Raw genomic sequence first — 19660 nt, 5'->3', positions numbered from 1 at the left:
AGTTACTATATTTAACGATTATGCTCCAGATTGCTCCCTACATTGTTACCATCCCCACCTAATGCCATTTGGCAATGGCACCCGTACTTCGTACTTGACTGGGTGTAGGAAGTGGACACCGCCATCGTGGGCCGTGAGAACGAGGGCCATGAGACACACGTGACCTAGGACGGGAATAGGACGGGAATAAGACGGGAATAAGATGAGAAAAATCAGTATCCCACCTGTATTCTTCATAAGAAGACAGACTAGGTTTTTACCAATTTGTTGAATCAAACTCCTGGAACTCCAACAGCGTGAAAAATGGGCGCAAATACCGAAATTCCCGCCGACCAGTTCGTCGTCCTCACGCCTCGCCTGATCCTGGTTCCCACAACGACGGCGATATCGTTCAGCTCATACCGGGCACTTTACTCCGACCTCCATGCAAATGTGGACTTCTGTGCAATGGGATTCGGGCCTCATTTCCCAGCCCGCAAATGGAGCGACGAAGAAACACGTGAATCGATCCAAACGCGTGATATTGAACGTTGCTGGGGACAGCGCGGGCTGGGCGATTTTGCTGTGGGGCTACGCCCGCCATCGACATTCCAGTCCGACAATGACTCGACGCAACATGATGCCGTCTCCACCACAGTCAGAGGCGATGAATATGTCCGCATTGCAGGCCAGGACAATGCCCTGCTATCTGCCTGCAAGTGGGTAGGCTATGTGGGTCTCCGCGATGCTACAACGACCTCAATGCCGCCGCGAGAGCCTGATGATCCCGCGCTGCCACATTGGCTTGAAATGATCGAGCTGCGCTATGGTGTGGCGCCTGAGTTTTGGGGGAAAGGAATCGCACAGGAAGCTGCCAAGGGGCTTATGCGGTGGGGTGCGGTTGAGAAGGGGGTGAAGAGGTTCATTGCCGAGACCGAGAGAGATAATACCCGAAGTGCGAAGGCGTTGCAGAAGCTTGGGTTCACACTCAGTGACACGGACTATTGGAAAGAACCGAGCGAATTGGAATGGGAGTGTGTCGCGAAATGAAGAGTTGTGGCCTTTGTCTATCACCGTGATTCATATGGGTTGCAATTGGACCATTCAAGATGCTGGTCGAGGTGAATTCGATGTTTATTACCTTCCTCGGCTCCGAGCTTTGAGCTTGTTCCTATGGACGAATCTATACATGGATCATTGAAGGAGCGACATGTAACCTCACTTTGGCACCAGTCCTTTGACATACAGATGCTCATGATCTTCGACTTCTTGTCATCCATTTGACCTAGCACATGTTCTTATGAGTGGGCACACAGCAACCTCGATCGGAAAGTCTGCTGTTTCTTCTACGATGTATCCATCTCCCCGTTTTCCAAATAGAGCCAAACCCAACAACTCACCATCCAATCAGATCCTCGGAACCGATCATCTTCTAAATGTTTGGCCTTCATGGATCACTGGAAATAAGCTTAAAGTTCGAGTAACCCAGCGTAAGACACCCTTCACGTGCCTAGTACTTACCCTATAAAGACCTAAGCCCACCCATCAAGACTTCTGATAGACCTCTATCTCAAGAATCTCCACCATCACGCACTATGCCCATCCACATCATAATGCACTTACTTCTCTACGCCATGCTGAGCATCACAGCTCTCACAAGAGCATACACCCCCATAACCGACCCAACAATCTACATGATCCGCCACGGAGAGAAACCCGGCAACGGCATCAACGGCCTAAACTTCCAGGGTCTCCAACGCGCCCAGTGTCTGAGATCCGTATTCGGCAGGAACTCTGAGTACAACATCGGGTACATCATGGCGAACATGCCGGGAATCAGTATGACACACACTACGCAAATTGTTTTTTAACAAGGCTATCTCTCTAACAAGCCCAACTCAGATGGCAACAGAAATCGTCCCCTCGAGACCGTTAAGCCTCTCGCCGCGGACCTCGGTTTGACCGTTGACACATCCTGTGATCGAAATGACTACGACTGTGTCAAGAAAGCGGTTAAGGCGTACACGGGTCCGGGCAATATCCTCATTTGCTGGGAACATATTGCATTGACGCCTATTCTGGAGACGCTTGGTGTGGAGCATGCGCCGGAGTATCCTCATGGCAGGTTAGTACTTGACGTTGCTTTTTGTTGTTTGGGCATTGTGGTAACTGATCTAGGTTCGATCTTATCTGGACTGTTCCTCCGCCATACTTGAGTGTCACCAATGAGAGAAGTGAGAACTGTCCCGCACTGGATCTTTGAGAGTGTTCCAATGTGTGTGCTACAATTCGCCTACAAGTGGTCAATATGACGGTATGGTTATGAGTCATGGATCTTATGGTGGGTGATCGTGGTCATTATTCATATCACTGGGTTTCACGATCTGGCGGGCGTCGGGGTATTACGCTTTTAGCGGGGTTCAGGTACTCAGGGAAAGGTTCAATTAACAGGCGATAATTCGCATTTTACGTTTCAAACCTGCTTTACGCATTTAACAAGGACAAGAACTATCATCGTCGTGTAATCAGTGCCTGCTCGTTGTGAGCGACTAACAGTGACATGGCTATACAGCTGACGTATTACTTCGTCCAATGACTACCATGAGAACACCCGGACCTATGAACAGAGTTACAAGAGGTCCTAGCTGTCTAAAAGACTTGTGGACATTTTCACGGGGTTACAATCTCTATGGTATCAGTATCAAAATTCTCAACGTAAACGGAAAGCAGATAGACTACAGAAGTCTTGAAACTCGGGTACCTAATGAGCCAATAAGACACTGGAAGCGTAGTGACCCAAGTATCTACGATCACGATATAGAAGACCAACGGAAGGTTCAAAAAATAGCATCGTGTCAAATTTGCATTATAAGCTAGAACAGACACGGACAGGGTATTTCTCAAGTACGATCAATATCTTCGACATGAGTTGAAGAGCTGTAATTACATCGTGTCGCGTGATAACGCCGAAACAACGCACTGGAAGGGGTGTTGGCCCAAGTGCTTCTCGAACAAAAAAGAACATCCCAATCAATCCGGTTGGGACGCCCAAAGTAAGCTACCAAAGCAAAAGCTAGTGTGAGGATACCAGCTCTGTCAGCAAGGAAAACACGGAGACGTGAATTCAGGTTCTGGGAGCTTGAGACTACTCAGGTAGAGCAGAGGCATTCTTCTCAATGTGAGTGCCTTCCTCGGCACGAATATCGGCCGCCTTATCTGTCTGGATTGCTCCCTGCTCGAGCATGCGTACGTGCTGGTACTGGACCTTGGTCTTCCAGGGCCTGAGACCAGGAGTGGTGAACATGGTCTCCACTTCCTCGAGGGTCTTGCCAGCAGTCTCAGGGAAAGCGAAGAAGACATGGATCGTCATGGCCAAGCAGAAGACACCGAAAACAATGTACACCTTCCATTGGATGTTCTCAAAGGCGGGAGGGACGAAGTAGGACAGGGCAAAGTTGAAAATCCAGTTGGAAGAGGTCGAAAGCGCGACAGCCTTACCACGGAGGCGGAGGGGGTACAGCTCAGGGGGGTAGATCCAGCTGACAGGGCCCCAGGTTGGCGCATAACTGGCGACGAACAGATATGTGCAAGCGATGACACCTTTTGCGGCGGACTGCGCGTCGGAGAGATCCCATGACTGCTCAGGGACATTATCGAGACCACCAGGAGGTGCTGGCCTGCCGTAGGTTGCCATGATACCAGCGTTGGCGAACATGAATGTCATCATGAGAGTGGAGCCAACGAGAAGGGGAGTGCGACGGCCCCAGCGATCGATGAAAACCAGTGCCAGAATAGTCATGACCACGTTGATGACATACTGGATAGAGGAAGCGACAAGATTGCTGTTTCCGGTAAGACCAGCCATGCCAAACACATAGGTAATATAAAGCATCATGACATTCATGCCGGTGAGCTGAGACCAAATCTGGGTGAAAACACCGATATGAGTGCGGTAGATCATGTTCCCCTTGAAAAGATCCAGATAAGAGGCGTCCTTATTGCTTCGCTCAAACTCGACCATCTCACGAATTTCATGCATCTCAGTCTGCACAAAGGGTGCATTGTAATCGCCCTTTGCGTGGACAGTGGCCAGAACCTCATGAGCCTCCTCCCAGCGCTCTTTCTTGGCCAACCAACGGGGACTCTCCGGCAGAACGAAGACCAGTCCGAAGAGCAAGGCCGCAGGAACCATCTGCACACCCCACGGGGTACGCCAGGCAGCGTTGCCTTCGATAAAGCTACAGCCGTATGAGATGTAGAACATGATCAAGATACCCCATGTGATAGCCCACTGCTGAGCTCCAACGACCTGGCCACGCTTACTGGGCTGGGCTAGCTCGGCGACGTAGACGGGGACCTGGGCGCTGAGAATACCGACGGAAAGTCCGTTGATGAAGCGACCAACGACGAGCTGGGGGATACCGAAGGATGAACACACGATAGCGCTGCCGATGCACCAGATAACCGCGCCAACTTGGATAGCGCCGCGACGACCCAGGTAATCAGTCACGAATCCAGAAGCCAGAGCGCCTACCCAGGAGCCACCAGGCATAGCAGCGGAGATACCACCCTGGGTGGAAGATGTAGGACCACCACACTTTCCATCCTTCATGCCAGTTTGGTTGAAGGCACACTTGTACTGCTGGGTACCGAGACTAAAATAAGAGTTGGTCAACCCTCAATACACCCCACATATAGCAAGTCATAGGTGGGTCAACTTACATGGCAGACATGGAGGCAATGTCGAAACCGAACAGTGCACCGCCAATGACGGCCACCGTCGTGATGACATAGATGTTGGTGATTTTATAACCCATGATGATAGACCACCTATGGAGGCAGATCAGGGGATGACGGAGGATGCGGAAAAAAGAAAGAGACGAGGAGTAAGGGGGCCAGAGGTTTTAAAGGTTTGAAAATACACGAAACAATAAAATCAATCAAAGCGCCCAAAACGGTCAGGGAGCAAACGCCAAAAGTTTAATAGAGCCAAAGTGGAGACCCGTAAAATGCGGGGGGACAAAGAGCACTAAATGCTTCCAAAGTTGGATGTTTGCTCCATCATTCACAGGGATTTCCTCTCTATTCACACTAAATACTATATCGTATACAGATACATGGAAGAGCGAAGACCCTATTATCTCCATATACCACTTGAATATGTTGGATATAGTCGAAGTCATCTAAGGCCATCAAGCATCGATAGAGCCCTGACCCCGTGATCGAGTGTCGATCAGTTCTCTAGCGCATGCAACTTCAAGTGTTCTCTACAGCCACATGGTATCATCGTCTCTCGGACATTAGCCTGTTTCGTCCTGGTTCTTTCGTTTAGAGGAAACACTGGCCTACCGCATCCCGAGGCCCCTCCTTCTGACTCATCTCTTGCGGAAGACGCATGGCTTTTTATCGGACAAGGTCAATAATTAACAAATGAGTGTCTATATGTGCTATGTGATGGCTTCGAAGCTAAGATGACTAGGGAGAAGTAACGTGTGACTTTGTTAGGGCGCCATAGCCAAACGGGTGGCTTTAAAGGCTTTTTGCCAACATGCCCCTCCCGCCTTGATTCGACGACGGTGCATGCTTGGGACAGAGGCCCAGAGGGTCCAAGCCAGTTAACCCGGCAAAACGACAACCTTGATCGTGGTACGACCCGACTTTCGGTCATGATTCGCCCGACTCCCGGCGGAAAATACCAACCCCGACGTGCCTACGGCAGCAGCCCCTGAACCTCGAACTTTCAGGGCTGGGTGCCCTCGATCACTGGAGCCATGTGAGCATTTTCTGAGCTCCAGTACTATGTTATTGTTGCGCCGTCCCTTGTGCCATGGCAGATGTGTGAAACGATGATTACGGTTGGGGCTGAACTTTGGAGGGTCGAGTGTGCACCCCGTGAAGGCGTAGATTAAGGCGCCAAGGAAGCGGTCAAGGCCACGCTTACCACGCTTACCACGTCCACGTCAAAGAAGGAAATACCGGTCCGAGACACGCCGGGAGAGTTTCCATGGGAAGAATGGTTGCATTCTTTCCGTATGTTCACTACGGAGTATTGACAAATGAGAAGCCGTCATTCGATACGCATTTTTCTGACCCTGCCAGAATGGAAATAGTACCATATCGCGTATGCTAAGCTCCATTGACAGAAATTCTGTGTGCCGTTTCCCGACTGCCATAATAATACCGAATGACTCGGAATGAGAACGATGTAACGAAGCGCGAACTGTCATCACCCAGCCTAATGTTTTAGTTCGCTTTTAATACAGCCGGGACTAAGATGTGATCCCCATCGCTGCGTTCCATGTGTGTAACCGAAATTACTCCTAGGATGAGAAACCCATGCAGCCCAGATCTGATCCCCGGCCCCAGGAACTTCGGACATGATGTGAAGCAAACGCCTTCCAGGTGGGACATGCGCAACCAGCCGTTCGATGCATGGAACTATTAAACCACTACCCAGGGAAGTCAGCAGATTCTAGCAGCTGTCATGATGATAGATAATGTCACATGGGGCACAAGCGACGTGGGGATGGAAAGTTCTCGAAGCCTATGAACTGGGCGAAGACCAATTTCAGCTCCCTCCCTTCTCTTGAATGCGCCGGAAGACACCCTGCTGTAAATTTAGAAAATACTCGCCTGAAATTGGTGTTGAGGGATTTTTTTTCCTTGCCTGTCTGGTATATTCCATCTCAAGATCCTCTGGCTCTCGAGGATCTGGGTGGGCCAATCCACATGGCAGGGAATCTCCGGAGTTTCAACAACTCCTTTTGAACCGATTGGGTCTTCGCAGCTCGATATCCATACTTGGCTCCTTATTTCTGATATCTATCACCAGACCGGCCCCTCACTTGCGAGTGAAGAGTTTTTAGGGCACCGAAGAAGAGAGCGTTGAGGTCCATGATATGCTTTCGTCTCGTATTGAATGCTCCACATGCTGGGGTGGGTAACATCCATTCACGACTAAGTATCTTGTGTCAGAAGCTTCGGATTGAGTGGGCAGACCATGGACGGTAAAGGCACTTGCTCCCAGCGGGCCACAAGACCCGATATTGAGGCATGATCTGAGCCTTGGAATCAAGCTCACATGGTAGCTGCAGAAGACTCAGAATGGCATTGCAACCCGTGGCGTGGGTGAAGGACGGCGATGTTTCAGATTGAATCTGTTACAACACGGGGGCGGCGATTTTGCTTTTATTAGAGGTTGATGTCCTACGTGGTTGTGAAAAGCTTAGTATTGTTCCCTTACAGACTCGAGGTGCCGTACAGCGGATGTCTAATTGATAGTCTATCGTTAGCTCGACAAGTGAATGCTTGACTGTAAGCTACTGTAAGCCACAAACAAGGGTTATCCACTGCTTGATCTAACGTGGTTATAAAAACCGAGACATGGAACCTACTCGATCACACCACCTGATTGCTACGAGTTCGAGCCCTTGGATGCTTTCAGTTCGTACCTAGACCTAGGTATACCTAAACTGCAAGTAATTGGAAGTACAACCTACCTATCCAAGTACCTCCTACCTATACTTCCATATCTTGCTCGCCGTGTCAATGATATATAGCCAGAACCTATGGCTGAGTCTTCTATGTAGGCAAAGTGAATTATGTCGACAAATAATTCAAGTATATGTCGACAACAATGTATTCTTCCATTCTGCTAAGATTATCTAGGATTGGTCCACATAAATGGGTTTTATTTCCACCTGAGAGATCTTGGACCTCCCAAGCCGATTGAGTTCCCGAACTCCGTCCGCTCCACCTTCACTCCCGAGAGTCCACTCCGACCACCCCACCTGCGTCATCACCGTTTTTATGTACTCACGCCACACTTGATGGAAATAGTGCTGGTGTTTTACATCTTATTTTCATGTTTCGCGTGGGCTGTAGGATTATACAGGGTTTGACCAAGATTAGCCGCGTGTCGCGATCCCATACTGTCACGTGTCGCCAAGTCTTGGCGACCATCTCAAGCATTCTCGCGATCATCGCGTACCAGCGCACGCCAGTGGCTCTTTGCCCGTCAATCCAATGCCCCTCAGACCTAGATACCCACTTATCCCACGCGACGGCGGGGAAATCTCGCAGAGTATGCAATGCACACACTCACTTGCAGTTTGCGATCGTGACTCTATTCATAACACCTCCCGGTCATCGGGGCCCGGCAGTGGAGCCGAAGATGAGATGCCCAGCCCGAAGACCAACGGGCTTGTCAAGCGACTTTAAGGTTTTCAGTTTGATTTTTTCCGTGAAAAGGGACAACTCGCGGTCTGCGGTCATTGATCCACCGGCCTCAGGGTGCCCCAACATTGGCCGAACGGCCGGTGGATCGTCCCGAGAATCAGATTTTGAACTTCCAGAATTTCCACAGTGGCCAATTCTGTGAGGATGGGGATCGCGCTTAAATTGTGGGCTTGGTCTCTTTTCTTTAATTGCCCCTCTAATCCCCGCCATTCCAATCTGTTGCATCTATCGCTTCTGTCTTCATCTGTTCGAAGTCATGCTGTCGGCGCTCCCCAATGACATACTCCTCTTGATAGGAGAGGAATCGGAACAGAAAGCGGACCGCTGGAACCTCGTCCTTGTCTCTCACCACTTCCATGATCTTTTCCTCCCGCTAGTTTATCGAAAGGTTCTTATCCACCACTGGCATGATGCCAACTCATTTCTACATGCCATCCTCAAGCGACCCGCGTTGGCGCGGGCTGTTCGAGAGTTTGACATAACCAACTGGGTCCAACGAAACATCTCCGACGTCGACAGCAATCTAATCGCCAACTCGGCACAATTGACGGAATTGCTACATACTGCATCACATTCCAAGCTTGAGAGTGATCAATGGTCACAAGATCTCAGACGAGGCCTGGCTGACGCCTGGGCCGCACTCATTACACCGCTGTTGAGTCGCCTTAGCAAGCTCCAGTTGGCTCATGGGGCAAGGTCACCCTATTTAGACCGAACTATGCACAGGGCCCTGAACTCCGAAAGACCATTCTGCGGTGAACCAGCCTTTCAGCAACTCCGCGAGGTCTCCTTGCACCATCGGGAGGATCTTGATCAAAGTGACGACTCAGAAACTACGGCAGACGGTCAACCATCACCGTCACTTCTGCTTCCATTCTTCCAATTACCCTCCGTTCGTTCAATCACAGCCAACTCTGTGGTTGATCCCAGCTCCATGATTACCCCATCAGAGCAATCAGCGGAGGATGAAGAGCTACGCCTTGGCTTCTCCTCCATCACCGATATTGACTTGCGATCAAGCAGCGGGAACCACGGCATGAAGGCGTTTGTGAGCTCCTGTGCTGGTCTGAAGTCATTTAAATACCAGCATTCAGATTCACACGTTCTTTCACACGGTTACCAACCATCCGCATTCTATCGCTCTCTATCCCACAGCAAGTCGAGCCTCGAAATCCTGTGGCTGGACCACTACGGACGCCACCACCCGTTCACGGCGGCTGGGCTAAATCAATCTCACGATGAGTGGTTCGGCCCTTTAGTCGATTTCACTGCCTTGCGGGAGTTCCGCGTCCGACTACCAAATCTGCTGGACATCCGATACCAGAATGAACCAACTACGCCACTCATCGATTGCCTTCCGTCATCGCTTGAAACCATTTACATCGAAGGGTGCGAAGAGCGATATTTGGGCATGTTGGTTGCCCAGCTACAAACTGTCATAAAGAGTCGCCGGACTCGCTTCCCTTGCCTCAAGCACATCAACATCGAAGGCGCATTCACAAATTTCCCATCAGATGGCGATGACGATGGCGTCATTACTAGCTTCGGGCCCGGTGTGCCTGAAGTTGCGATCAAAGATAAAGTATACCAGGCAGCTGAGCCTTTGCATATAGATTGTGTCCAGGCGGGATTAGAGCTGCATCTTCACGACCGTGCCCTTTCACACATTTGATTTTCTGATGTACGTTGCAGCGTTCGGGCTTGCGTTTTGAGACCATGATTTGACGATACCATCCATTTCAAGGATTTGCATATAGATTTAGATGAATGAATGTTAGACGAGAATTGGTCTACCATATGCATTGCAACTGATTTGCGTACATTTCGTTTAATGGGTATTCTAATAGCTTGCGTCTACAGGGAAGCAAGGACCGCATCGGCGCCAGATTTCTATTAAGAGACCAGATCAGTAATCACCCACAAGATAGTCCGAACAGAAAGATGAAATCACACCTTAAGAGAACCGCGCTCAGTCTCAAGCCCAGCATAAGTTACCTTGCCATGGTCGATAACAATGGCATAACGACTAGTACGGCCAGACGCCTCATCAGCCCAGCCAATGCTCTTAGAGAACTTGGCATCGGGATCAGTGAGGAAAAGCTACGCGAAATCAGCACAGTGCAGCCAGCCAAGGGTAATGGATTCAAACTCACGATATCATCACCACGGACCTGGTTGGCCTTACCCCAGGCACTCATGACAAAGGGATCATTGAACGCAACTACAGCGACAACATCCACACCCTTCTCACGGAGGTTGGGCAGATTCTTGATATAGCCGGGAACGTGGCTGACGGAGCAGGTCGGGGTGAAGGCACCTTGGTTTCGAAATGGCGTTAGTTATTGATGCACCCTCAAGGACTGGGAGAAGCATTGAACTTACCGGGAACTGCGAATAGGACCACCTTCTTGTTGGCCCACTCCTTGGAGGCATTGTAGGGGATGGGGATGCCGCAGGAGGTGATTTCACCGCTCTCCTCGGTCCATGGAATGTATCTGGCGGGATCAGCGGTGTTGATTGCGGGGTTGAGGGGTGTGTTCTCACTGGAAGACGACGTCGCTAGGGAACGAGTCACCGGCTTTGAGGGCGGGCATTTTGGATATGTTTTGGGATTGATTGATGTTATTGAGGGGGATGAAGAGGTGTTGGGAGTGGCTTCGGGGAATGGCGGGGTGAAGATGTCTTGTTGATTTACTCCAAGCTGATTAATGCGTTGCGGTGGGCGGAACCCGCCGACCTCGGCGTTTACCTCTTCGCTTTCTACACCGTTTCTTTGGCTGATTCTTTGGCTGGTGTGTTGAAAAATGGCCAACACTACATCTCAGATGTCAGAATGATATTCTTCATACCAAGTCCGTGGAAACTCTGGTGTTTGCCAAAACCCGACCGTGCGGGGTCCCCGCGTGCTTGTACACAAGGTATATGGGGATGGGGCAGACCTGTCAAGGTCCTCACTCTCAGGATGGTAGAAAACATTACCCTTGATACTAGCAATTGCAATTTTCTTTCTATTGCTATTCTCCGGAACCCTGGGCCATCACAAATATTCGTCACAAAACCACCAATATCTCCTCTCCAGTTGGATCCTTGGCAGCTCCTCTGCGCCTACTGTCACTCCTTACTTCCACATTAAGATGATTTATTGTGCCACCAAAACGCCACGATAACGCATTTTGCCGTCTTCCAATGTCTTGAGGCTTTCTTTGACTCCATCCAGCGTTAGAGGGTATGTCATCTTGACAGGCTTGATGTTATGGAATGCGGCAAATTCGAGCATCTCCCGGTGGATCTGTCGTGAAGACACAATATCTCCCTGAATTCGAAGCCCGTTCAACAGAAGCGGCATATAGGGAATCTTGAGATCGTTGTCATCGACGGAGAGAGGGGAGATAACAGCACCAGGACTTAACACACTCAGGTAAAGATTCCAATCCGGCTGACTGCTGGTCGTGACGATCAGGTTGTCGACGGGCGCTTTGATCTTGAGTTCTTTAACACCCTTGGTCGCATAGAATTCACTGGCTCCCAGCTTTTTCGCCTCCTCCTTCTTGCTATCCGTACCGGAGAACACAACGACTTGACAGCCCATCTTGGCCGCGAATTGGATAGCCAGGTGTCCGAGACCACCAACTCCGACGATACCAACGCGAGCGGTTGGACGAATCTCCGCAGCGTGAATAGCATTGAAAACAGTCGATCCGCCGCACATCAAGGGCGCGGCATCCTCGTTGGACATGTTGTCAGGGACCTTGAACAAGAAGGCTTCGCGCCACACGGCGTGGCTGGCGAAGGACCCCTGGTCGAGGTCGGCACTGCCGTACATCTTTCGCTCTCTGCATAGTGTTTCCCAACCCGTCAAGCATTGGGGACAGTGACCGCAACAATCATGCTCGTATCCCCAACCAACGCGGTCGCCTTTCTTCATGAGTTTCACGTCTGGGCCCGTTTCCTCGACTATGCCGGTTCCTTCGTGGCCAAGAGCCATGTCGACGGATTGGTAGTGTACGTCAGTGCCGCACACTCCGGAATGGGTGACTCTGACAAGCACATCGTCGCGTTCGAGGTCACCCCGCTCAGTCTGCGCCTGCTTGATTCCATCTTTGGAACCTTTATACACGGTAAATTTGATAGGCATTGTGAATGAGAATTTCGGTTGAGTGAAGTTCGGAATTGACAGGGAATCATAAGGTTACTACCTGTGAGCCCCGGCACCTGCTTTATAGGATATGGTGACCTCACTCCCGCTGATACGTCATTTCCTCCTACCGTGGGAGCTGAATGCAACGAGCTCGACATACTTGATCTGAACGATCGCCATGAATCGAGCTGATAAGCATTGTGGGACTATGATCGGTGGCATGATCGATGATAGGCGCATCTTCCACGACATTTACGTGCATTGTATCACAAAGAATACATCCGACTATATGAGCAGGTTTTGCATGCTTGTTCCTCACAGGATTTTAGCCATTGGACATTGTAGAACCGGCTTTCATGAGCATGCACGAGGATGATCAATACGACTGGCCGTCTAAAGTTGATGACATCATGTACCCACGCTATCAGGAATCTGTCTCCGCTGGAGGGCCGCATTCGTCTTGAGAATATCTGCGTACTGTATGATTTAGATCTTTCAAAGCCGGAGGGGGTGGTGGTTGGGTTATCGAACACTTCTACTGTAGGTTGCACAGGAACATGTTCTCTGCTATGAATTCCACGTGAAAGCTGTGGAATGCCACACCTGCCGACAAATATCACATGCGATTTTGGCTACGTCGCTGGAGATGCCCTTCTTAACACCTCCCACAGGTCGGGAGATAGAAGCCCTCCGAATACTTGAAGTCAAAATGGGTTCTCACCTTTGTATTTCCTCGCTTCAAAGCAAGGAACAAGGCATTTCAATATGCTTGGAAGCTATCAACGGGAATAACTTCATCCGAACAGGCTCAGTCTCGCCCTAAGAACTCATCAAATGACAAGCAGTGAGCACAATCGGCAATCGCAACTTCGGAGACTCGAAAACGATGGCTGGAATAGCAATAACATTATCACAGCTGCTGGAAGTTCCCCTGGCTGTCACTTATTCTGCCATTTGAAGGCGGTATGCCACGCGACCCCGGGTCAACCGATTAGGAAAGGTCGAAGTTTAAAAAATAAAGTTGCTTTAAAGTTTCTTTTGTCGCAATTTTGAATTTTCTCTTAGAAAAAAAAGAAACAAAACTGTCTGTTTCTTTCTGACAGCGATCTGCCTCAATTCCCGGGTGCTTCGAGTAACCACTCGAGAGTATGATTGACCATAGTATCAGCGCCAGTGGGCTTCCCCATGGCCATACCTCCGATGACAAAGATGCAGCCTTGGCAGTCGTCAGCGAAGTGGCCCAGGAAATCGATCCCGTGGTAGCAAGGAGGGTTCTATGGAAGATTGATCTATATCTGATGCCTGCTATGCTTATCGGTCAGCTATGGCCCAGCTATCTAACCTGGGAATTGTTAATTGTTCTAACCTGAACGCAGGCTATGGCATTGTATACTACGACAAAGTGAGACAAGTCCGTTATTCGGCCCTAGATCATACTAATCCCCATACAGGCCATTCTAGGTAGTGCCGCGCTCTTTGGAATGACAACCGACTTGGACTTGATCGTAAATGACTACTCCACTACTCCTCCATCCGCTGATTCATCCCGGCTCAGCTGGGCAACTTCAATCTTTTACTTCGGAATGCTTGCCGGTCTCTACCTGATGACCTTCATCTTGCAAAGATTCAAGACGCGCACCGTTCTCGGCCCGGTCGTCATGATTTGGGCTATTGTCTGTGCCGCTACTGCGGGAGTGTCGACCTGGCAAGGACTGTTTGTGCAGCGATTCTTCCTTGGTATGTAAAATATCAGTAGTTTCTGTTCCTAATCTCGTCTAACAAATGGCAGGTTTCATTGAAAGTGTTATCCCTACAAGCTTCATGACTATAGTCAGTGGATATTACACGCAAGAAGAGCAAGCTCTACGACAGGCGTGGTGGTTCTCTGGTACCGGCTGGTTCACCATCATCGGCGGTGCCTTGAACTATGGGTTTGGCCAGATCGAATCTGGATCGTTGACAAGATGGCAGTACATCTATATTCTGGCCGGTGCCTTGACATTTTTGTTTGGTCTCTGGTGTTGCACTATGCCCAATTCCCCGGTCTCTGCCTGGTTCCTGACTCCGGAAGAAAGAATGGTTGCAGTGGAGAGACTGCGCAAGGGTCAAACCGGTGTCAGATGCCAGAAGATCAAATTCGACCAGATCAGAGAGTGTCTGACGGATGTCAAGATCTATCTGGTAGCTATTATGATGGCGGCAGCGTAATTTTTCTCCCTTCCTTGTGGTGGAATATACACCATTCGCTCCCTCATGCTAATACCTCTGCAGATACACCATCAACGGAGCGATCTCAGGCTTCGGGCCCCTGATTGTGTCCACCTTTGGCTATGACACCCTTTACTCGATTCTATTCCAGTTTCCCGTCGGTGCCGTCTGTGTGATATTCATCCCTCTTTGTGGCTATATCCCTACTATCGTTCCCAATACTCGTATCCCCTTACTCATCATCTGCTGCCTACCCGTTATCGCCGGCTGTGTGATGATCTGGAAATCTGAGTGGGGATATCGTCCAGCTACGCCAGTTATCGGATATGCGTTGACTGGCTTCTTCGGGCCCGTGGTCAGCCTGATCATCACTGTTGGAGCCAGCAATGTCGCCGGCGCAACGAAGAAATCCGTCATGGCGGCAACCGTGTTCGTGGCTTACACTGTCGGTAACATCATTGGCCCGCAGCTTGTGAAGAGCGACCAGAAAGCACAGCATTACCCCGAGCTGTGGACGGGCATGGTTATCTGGTAAGTTTTTATCTGATGGGGCTTCTCTGGCTGAGCTAACAAAGTTCAGCTACTGCATCACTATTGCCGCTGCTGTTGTGTTGTATCTGATCCTTCGCCGAGAGAACAGAATTAGGGATTCGATGGAACTGGATGAGGCACAGCGCGACAAGATTGCGTTCGATGACCTCACCGACAAGCAGAATCCCTTCTTCCGATATGCCTTATAGCAGCACTTCTTCCACGGAGGACCAACAAGCGTACGACTTCGGGTTCAGCATACGCCATGCGACTGTTGAATATGGACTGGTACTACCAAATGTATATACAAAATCTAATTATTTTCTGATAATACTGCAAATATCATCACCTCACTTCCACCTATTCTTGTTCAACTCGCTCATTCCATGTTTTGACTTTCAGCCTCTATAACCTCATTCAGCAACCAAGACCAGGCTAGATCAACCAACTCCAACTACAAATAATACAGATGCTCTCTCTCTCTCCATAACTGACCTCCAAACCCCTGCGAATCTCACAGGGGAAATATCTATCCCGGTAACAAAGGAAACCAGTGCCCACCCGCGTTGTAACAGACATCATCGGGGAGGGACAGGAGTAAACATCGACCATTTCCCCAGATCAGACACGTTCAAAGCGCAACTACCTAGTGGCGTCTTATTTCTCCGGCAGACAGCCGATCAAGAACCCAGAACCCAGCCTACCGGACCTCCTTGCAGAATCATCCGGCCGGTTTCATATCCTCCCCACCTGCGATCTCTCCGATGTATGTATGAAATTCTGTCTCCGCTGGGTGGAAATAGATCTCGTGTCTTGCCATGAATTGGATCTGTCCCTACCGGACTCTGTGTTACGGTCTATTAGTCTAGGGTATGTTTTGGAGTTCGTTCTGTCGGAGATGGGAATTGGTTTGCATGGAAGTGCCACGACTCTTCACAGTAGGTGCGATTTCCAACGGGCAGTACTCTATTGTGTATGACTGCGCAAAGGGAAACACATGGCAAGCCAAAAATCTCATTTCAGTACCCGTAAGCGGTCAATTGAAACGTCCAGATAATATACACAGTTGAATGTCATAGGGTATAGATTAATAGAGGAATTAGGGTATATGCTCACTTCTACCCAGCAAAACTCGACAGCTGAGCACCAGAGAAAAGAAGTTCCCCGAGACATTATCCGACGTATAACCACCCAAAGCGCGCGTTGCTCAAAAAGACAAAAGGCCAATCCGATACGACCGTAAAGATATACGTGACAGAAGAAAAACCAGCCGCCAGCGCGCCAGCGCTAAACCCACATGCGTAACGTCACAATTACCTGGTAGAATTATCCACGAGCGACTCATCGTCTCGGCGACTTCTCAGCACTGTGAACTATCGTTTCATGAACGACCTTTATGCCATTCTGACTGTTGTGGCTGTGTGTCTCCCAGTCAGCTTCGCCGGCAGCGCAAGTTGCCGGTTGCTGGCGTGAGGTAGGTAGGATCATTTGCTCGTCGCTGGTTGTGTTCCACTGTGTATCGGGAATGGAAAGTGGATGACGGAACTTTCTGCGTCTGCTCGAGTACCCGGCTCCGCCGCCGGTGTCGCCTTCTGATAGAGGGTAGCCGGGGTAGCTGTCTTCGCGGCTTCGTGTGGTAAGGTAGAGACCGGCGCGTCGGGTGGCGCGGCGGATCAGGGGGTAGATCATGGGGATGTTGCCGATGACGACTGCTACGAAGGTTTCGCGGCAGGCCCAGCTGCCGGCTTGTTGGGCGCCGTTTGCACCAGCCTGGAAGTCGTCAGATGTGTTTTGATCTCATGGGTGAGGTCGGGACTTACTGTTACGATGAGTACGCAGCGTAGAATGCCGGCCATCATGACGAATAGTCCGCCGCTGAAGAGAATCAAAAGCTCGAGCTTCTCTCGCCACTTTAGGCGGGCCTTGTAGAGCAGCTTGTCATGATCGTCAGTTATAGGTACTTCATGACACTGACTTGGAAGAAACTTACCGGAGCTGGGATACTAATTAGATAGATGTCCGTCGCGACATTCAGGACCACCGTCACATAGATGTCAATCTTGGACACTGCGGGCTGGCAGTAATCTATCAAACAATCAGACGCACGTTCTCTCTCACGGCCAACCATTGGTCACTTACTTCCAGGATCCGGATCTATCTGCCAGTTCTTGTGCAGAGGGTGGCATCCGAAGAGAATTGAACAGATCGTAGCGATGTAAGTAACGGCGATCAAAACATAAGCGATATGGATTCGGATTCGCATGTTCAACAAGCCCGCGCTATATCGCAGAACAGACATCAGTACCAATAACCAGCTTAGAGGCAATGAGGGTAGCAACTCACGTCAACCGGGAGTAGAAGATAGCCATGCATGTTTTCAGCAACCATAGTAAAAGAGTGTATAAAGACCAGCCGGCGACTTGGACCTTAGAGCCGCCCACACGCAGACGATACTCTTCTGAATCCGGGGAAAGATCCTTCCGCTGCTGATCCGTCATAGCGTTATTCGCAAGGCCCATGAACCAGGCGCCGACCATGTATGCGGCACCAGTTTCGAGTCCATACACCACCTGTGTCGATTTGAATCAGCAAAGACAAGACAATAATTCACCGCAGAATAGGGTCAAACTCACGCAGGCCACCAGCATGAGATAGTCATCAGCTTGAAACCCTTTCGGGCCAACCATAACCCATCTTGCCGTCGTACGTAGGGCAATGATGAGAATTGCGATTCCCAACAAAGTGAATGCTTCGGTATTGAATTGGGTATTGCCTGCCATGACGGTGGTTCCTCTCTATTCTCTACCGGTCCAGGATAGAGGGAAAGGGTGTTTGACCCAGGATGCCCATTCAAATAAAGTAAAAGAGAGAGAGGGTCAATTGCACCCAGGGGGCAAGAGATGCGGAAGACAGAAGCGGCAAATGACAAAATCTCGATGCTTCTCCCTTGAGTTCGTTCGTTCGCCCGATTGGAATCTGGCCGAACAAAGAGACAAGCCCGAGCCCTGGTCGATTTAGAAACTCTAAGAGTTCAAAGAAAGAAAAAAGCAACAAGCCAAAAGCCAAAAGCCGCCAAATCTCCACCTGGGCACCCCAGCGGACCTTACTTCCTTCATAAGTTAAACATAAGCCACGTCCGTTATTAATAACTATACACGTGAAGTGGGTTTATGAAAGGTCTGGAGCCGAGAGTGGGATGACAGCTTCGGTGCAGAACAAGTGTCTTACCGGGTAGTTACGGGCCACTGTTTAGTGGTGGACTGACGATGGGGCGGCCCCCAAGTTCCCGGGGAGGACTTTAAGCTCCAGATAGCTTGTTTCGAACTCCCAACTAACCGGGTGCTGGGAAATAGAGCGGTCCTGAGCAGTCCTGAGGAGGACCCGCTCTTCGTCTGAGTCGATATCAACTTCCACATTGAGGTCGACGATCGACATTTGATATGCAAATATCTTTTAGTCTAAAGCGCAGCGACAAGACTTCCAGTCTGTCCCACTTGAAATGGCACTGGTTACACACTGGGAGTACTGCGCTCAGGCACAATATCAACTGGACCAAATTTCGAGAAGCAGCCATGGACCCATGGTCCGGCAAGGAGGTCGGGGGTTTTCTTTGTTCTCTGATCGTCGCAGGATCATAGGATGTGCAAACGGATTAATCCAAATACCGGACACCGGACAATCACTGGGCAATCGCTAGAAGCCTGAGATACAGCCAATGGTGTACTATTCCCCACGGCGGACCGGCAGACCGGGAGACCAAGAGCCATCAGAACTTACAAGCCAAGACGTATTTCCCATTCCGGTATATTTGGCGCTGATCAGCCCGGAGCATGCCCATAGCGCGGAAGCCTTGGAATTTTCGAACGGTGTGTGTCAATTATCTTAAGCCAGTTACTGAGCACCGATGGACTGGGTGCCACTTTTCTGTAACGCGCCATCTGAGTCCAGGAGACAACAAAAGTACTAGAATGGAGGCGAAGGTTTCCGGTTCGCCCGGGTCAGGGGTTGGAATGTTCCCAGGGCTCACTCACACCATACATAATAAATTATGCATAATTTCTTAACAGGAAATACACCAAACGGCGATGAGATGCAGAGAACAGATTTTCGGTTGACAGCGGGCAGTTCCAACCGCCTGGTGGATCCGAACAGCGGGTCCAAATCTTGGACTGTGGATGCATACGGATACTTCGTATACGCAATGCCTCGTGGGTTGGTTCTTCTGTCGGTTTGCTCCGCGGTAACTGCGTGTGTTTGAATCTCAAATACTTTGTCTGATTGCAATGTGATTGATTGGCTGTGGACGAGGGCGCTCAATAGTCCAATTTCGTGACGAACCGCAGTATGTGAGGCTGCATACTGCATCTTGCTGATCCGGTCAGATTTTTGTTTTTGATCCAATTTTGTGGTCGAAGATTAGTGAATGTAAACGCCAACACCAAAGAATCAGTCGAACTATCCATCAGGCGTTCGGTAGAACCGCAGGAGATCTTCATTTCCTCTCGTCTTCTGGTCCGTTTACCTCGGATAGTCCCCGAAGGAAAAAACCTGAAAGTGGACGATCAC

The 19660-nt window shown here is 50.0% G+C and overlaps 9 protein-coding genes across 9 annotated transcripts; 4 read left to right on the top strand and 5 right to left on the bottom strand.

The window, feature by feature from the left end:
• Window positions 1-303: 303 nt before the first annotated feature.
• On the top strand, window positions 304-1029 carry N7515_002182 (GNAT family N-acetyltransferase; the record flags this gene model as incomplete). Its single annotated transcript, XM_056662926.1, has 1 exon — window positions 304-1029. One exon carries the CDS (start codon window positions 304-306, stop codon window positions 1027-1029), a length of 726 nt encoding a protein of 241 aa, XP_056525039.1.
• Window positions 1030-1574: 545 nt separating this feature from the next.
• Window positions 1575-2242, top strand: N7515_002181 (uncharacterized protein; the record flags this gene model as incomplete). The annotated part of the gene is made up of 3 exons (XM_056662925.1): window positions 1575-1818; window positions 1882-2104; window positions 2158-2242. The coding sequence occupies 3 exons, from the start codon at window positions 1575-1577 to the stop codon at window positions 2240-2242; spliced, it is 552 nt and encodes a 183-aa protein (XP_056525038.1).
• An 882-nt stretch (window positions 2243-3124) lies between these two features.
• N7515_002180 (sugar porter family MFS transporter) lies at window positions 3125-4796 on the bottom strand (the record flags this gene model as incomplete). Its single annotated transcript, XM_056662924.1, has 2 exons — window positions 3125-4634; window positions 4702-4796. The coding sequence occupies 2 exons, from the start codon at window positions 4794-4796 to the stop codon at window positions 3125-3127; spliced, it is 1605 nt and encodes a 534-aa protein (XP_056525037.1).
• A 3677-nt stretch (window positions 4797-8473) lies between these two features.
• On the top strand, window positions 8474-9889 carry N7515_002179 (uncharacterized protein; the record flags this gene model as incomplete). Its single annotated transcript, XM_056662923.1, has 1 exon — window positions 8474-9889. One exon carries the CDS (start codon window positions 8474-8476, stop codon window positions 9887-9889), a length of 1416 nt encoding a protein of 471 aa, XP_056525036.1.
• A 182-nt stretch (window positions 9890-10071) lies between these two features.
• N7515_002178 (peroxiredoxin family protein) lies at window positions 10072-10811 on the bottom strand (the record flags this gene model as incomplete). The annotated part of the gene is made up of 5 exons (XM_056662922.1): window positions 10072-10107; window positions 10171-10317; window positions 10371-10534; window positions 10600-10712; window positions 10762-10811. The coding sequence occupies 5 exons, from the start codon at window positions 10809-10811 to the stop codon at window positions 10072-10074; spliced, it is 510 nt and encodes a 169-aa protein (XP_056525035.1).
• A 545-nt stretch (window positions 10812-11356) lies between these two features.
• Window positions 11357-12352, bottom strand: N7515_002177 (NAD(P)-dependent alcohol dehydrogenase; the record flags this gene model as incomplete). The annotated part of the gene is made up of 1 exon (XM_056662921.1): window positions 11357-12352. One exon carries the CDS (start codon window positions 12350-12352, stop codon window positions 11357-11359), a length of 996 nt encoding a protein of 331 aa, XP_056525034.1.
• Window positions 12353-13503: 1151 nt separating this feature from the next.
• N7515_002176 (putative MFS transporter) lies at window positions 13504-15303 on the top strand (the record flags this gene model as incomplete). Its single annotated transcript, XM_056662920.1, has 6 exons — window positions 13504-13672; window positions 13732-13757; window positions 13807-14092; window positions 14145-14559; window positions 14627-15094; window positions 15144-15303. The coding sequence occupies 6 exons, from the start codon at window positions 13504-13506 to the stop codon at window positions 15301-15303; spliced, it is 1524 nt and encodes a 507-aa protein (XP_056525033.1).
• Window positions 15304-16435: 1132 nt separating this feature from the next.
• On the bottom strand, window positions 16436-17874 carry N7515_002175 (uncharacterized protein; the record flags this gene model as incomplete). The annotated part of the gene is made up of 6 exons (XM_056662919.1): window positions 16436-16864; window positions 16915-17028; window positions 17085-17179; window positions 17234-17373; window positions 17438-17664; window positions 17728-17874. The coding sequence occupies 6 exons, from the start codon at window positions 17872-17874 to the stop codon at window positions 16436-16438; spliced, it is 1152 nt and encodes a 383-aa protein (XP_056525032.1).
• Window positions 17875-18343: 469 nt separating this feature from the next.
• On the bottom strand, window positions 18344-18529 carry N7515_002174 (uncharacterized protein; the record flags this gene model as incomplete). Its single annotated transcript, XM_056662918.1, has 1 exon — window positions 18344-18529. One exon carries the CDS (start codon window positions 18527-18529, stop codon window positions 18344-18346), a length of 186 nt encoding a protein of 61 aa, XP_056525031.1.
• Window positions 18530-19660: the final 1131 nt, after the last annotated feature.

This window comes from Penicillium bovifimosum (genome assembly GCF_028826915.1).
Source record: "Penicillium bovifimosum strain IBT 22155 chromosome Unknown utg000002l_segment0_segment0, whole genome shotgun sequence".
Taxonomy (NCBI): Eukaryota; Fungi; Ascomycota; class Eurotiomycetes; order Eurotiales; family Aspergillaceae; genus Penicillium; species Penicillium bovifimosum.
This window is presented reverse-complemented; position numbering and strand designations above follow the sequence as displayed.